The sequence below is a fragment of the Propithecus coquereli genome, unplaced genomic scaffold, assembly GCF_000956105.1.
Source record: "Propithecus coquereli isolate 6110/MARCELLA unplaced genomic scaffold, Pcoq_1.0 Scaffold53, whole genome shotgun sequence".
Lineage (NCBI taxonomy): Eukaryota > Metazoa > Chordata > Mammalia > Primates > Indriidae > Propithecus > Propithecus coquereli.
The window spans coordinates 426,471-429,031 of NW_012151174.1; the positions used below are offsets into that span (position 1 = coordinate 426,471).

The window sequence follows — 2,561 nt, forward strand, 5'->3', positions numbered from 1 at the left end:
AGCCAGGCCAAGAATATGAGCATTTTGGGCAGATCCAGCAGCTGGGGCAAAGGCTGAAAACTGGAGAGAGCCTGGAGGATCTAGGGTCTCTTTCCCACCCTTGATCTGGATCTAAGAGAGGTAGGTCCATAGGAAAAGCCCCAGAAGTGTACCAATGGCATGGGGACTAAGCTCAGCCTAAAGCTCTCTCCCCCTGCAGGAGCAGAAGAACCCAAACACGGCATTCTGCATGAAGAACCTGGTGCTGATCATGCTGAACCTCTTCCTCGCAGGCACTGAGACCTTCAGCATGACCCTACGCTATGGCATCTTGCTGCTCATGAAACACCCAGATGTGGAGGGTAAGGCTAGAGGGGGAAGGAAGTAGAGGACCACAAACCCCCAAAACTGCTCTGAGCCTCATGCAATGTTCCCACCCCTCCCAGATCCCTGGACCCTCAGACACACCTTGCTCTCCAGAGACAGGGCAATCAATATTCAGATGATAGGCATCAGCTGAGTCTCACTAGCTGCCAGAATACTGAAAATATCTGAATTAACTGGTAAACCACTCTAGCGCTAAGTCCTCTGCGTGATCACTGCCTCCTCCTCCAGATCATCGCCTAAGATTCCTAATTTGTATGTCCCCCATGATTTTGGCATGACCAGGTTAAGAGGACTCTGCTCCCAAATGCAGATGGCCAATGTCTATTTTGAATGCTCTACATTCATGTCATACATAGATCCATGTAATCCATCATATTTTACCTATTTCAACTATCCATCCCTGCTCGGATACCCCTGGACACCTAAGCACATTCCTCCTCCTCCCCCAGCCAAGGTCCATGAGGAGACTGACTGGGTGATTGGCAAGAACCGGCATCCCAGGTTTCAGGACCGGGACAAAATGCCCTAAACGGAGGCAGTGATCCATGAGATCCAAAGATTTGGAGACCTAAGCCCCATGTGCCTGGCTCACAGGTTCACCAGGTTTCAGGACTTCTTCCTTCCCAAGGTATTGCCCAGCCTAGAGGTGCCGGGAATGTGGACAACGTTCCCCGCAAAAAAACCGGGTCCCTTTGGTAGAGGTGCAAGGGATAAGAAAATAATAGAGAAAAAGGGAAATTAAAAGAAATAAAAGAATACACAGAGACAAAGATATAGTTTTATAAGTTTATAAAGATCATAGGCAAAGTGGGATCTCAGGGGGCCTAGACCTTCTCCATGGGTCTCAAAAAGCCCCGAATGAGGTCTTACATGGTAACTTGTAGGGAACAGTGATTAATTGCCAGGGGTAACAGATTTACATAACAACAGGTAGTTCCTCTAAGGTTAACAGATTTTCAAAATGTTTGTATAGATCCTTTAACTAATTCTATCTATGTGAACAAATGGTTATAAAATCTTTCAAAGGTTAACTTCTAAGTTGTAAGGTAAATTTATCACTTAACAGAGGGGTTAAACAGAGATATGTTGGCTCCATATTTATTAGGTTATTGTGAATGGAGACAGGTAGTGTGGAGTGTTCAAACAAGAGCTTTGCTTCTAGCCATTCGGGCAGCTGTCTGTTCCGGGGGGCACTCCATTGTCAGCTCTGATCCTGCAGTTTTTAACAGATTCACTTTGCTTTACAAAGCAAATCCAAACCCTTAGGTCTGAGAAATGTGGCGCCTTGTGGGATACAGCCGCTACTGTCTTTCAGAGACGCCCTTCTGAGTGTAACAGCATTTGAAATGCAAACCAACACATTCACATATTCCTTCAGGGCAAAGCTTTGAAAAACTCCTAAGACAAATCCTGTCTGCAAACACGTTTTTATTAATTCATGGAGCAACATAGAAGGACCTCCAATCCACTCCTTATGGTCCCAGCACCCCATCCTCATGAGTAGTTCTCTAACCCCTGTTCCAGTCCCTCCATCAAAGTCTTCCCCAACAATCATGTCCTTTCAACATTCCCACTCAGAGGCTGCTGAATCCCATGTCTCCCCCAGACTTTTTGCTTCAGGGGAATCAACCCCATGTCCCCAAACTTCCTGTCTTAGGGACATGAACCTTGTTTGCCCCAAAGCCCCTCCCTTAGATGACCTCAGCTCCCATCTCTCCCATTTCTCTTCTCCTCGGGCACCGAAACTCCCTCCTTTGTCTCCTGTATATTTTGAGCACACCAATCCTTGAACCTGCCTTAACAAATACACCTTCCTCCTCCCTACCAGGGCACCGAAGTGTTTCCTATGCTGGGCTCTGTGCTCACCGACCCCAAGCTCTTCTTCAAACCCCGAGATTTCAATCCCCAGCACTTCCTGGATGAGAAGGGGCAGTTTAAGGAGAGTGATGCTTTTGTGCCCTTCTCCATTGGTAAGAGATGCAGGCCACTGCTCACACCAACAGGGGCCTCCCTCGTCCCCTCACTGAGCTGTAGCCTCGAATCTTTCTCCAGCCTGGACACTTCTCTTAGAATCTACCCTTGAGCCAACCAGCTGATGCTCCCATAACTACCAAGCACCAAGTACCTGCACCCAGGCAAAAGGGAAGGTATGGGGAAAATCAAGGTCCATAGTAAATGAGAGATTTGTCCAAGGT

At 47.4% G+C, this 2,561-nt stretch overlaps 1 protein-coding gene across 1 annotated transcript in view; it reads left to right on the forward strand.

The window, feature by feature from the left end:
• The window catches only part of LOC105820475 (cytochrome P450 2A13-like), a 19,997-nt gene that overhangs the window by 8,616 nt on the left and 8,820 nt on the right, over nucleotides 1-2,561 (forward strand). Inside the window, 4 exon segments of the mRNA XM_012656960.1 lie at nucleotides 33-46; nucleotides 200-341; nucleotides 816-994; nucleotides 2,195-2,336. Coding sequence (XP_012512414.1) covers nucleotides 33-46; nucleotides 200-341; nucleotides 816-994; nucleotides 2,195-2,336 — 477 coding nt within the window.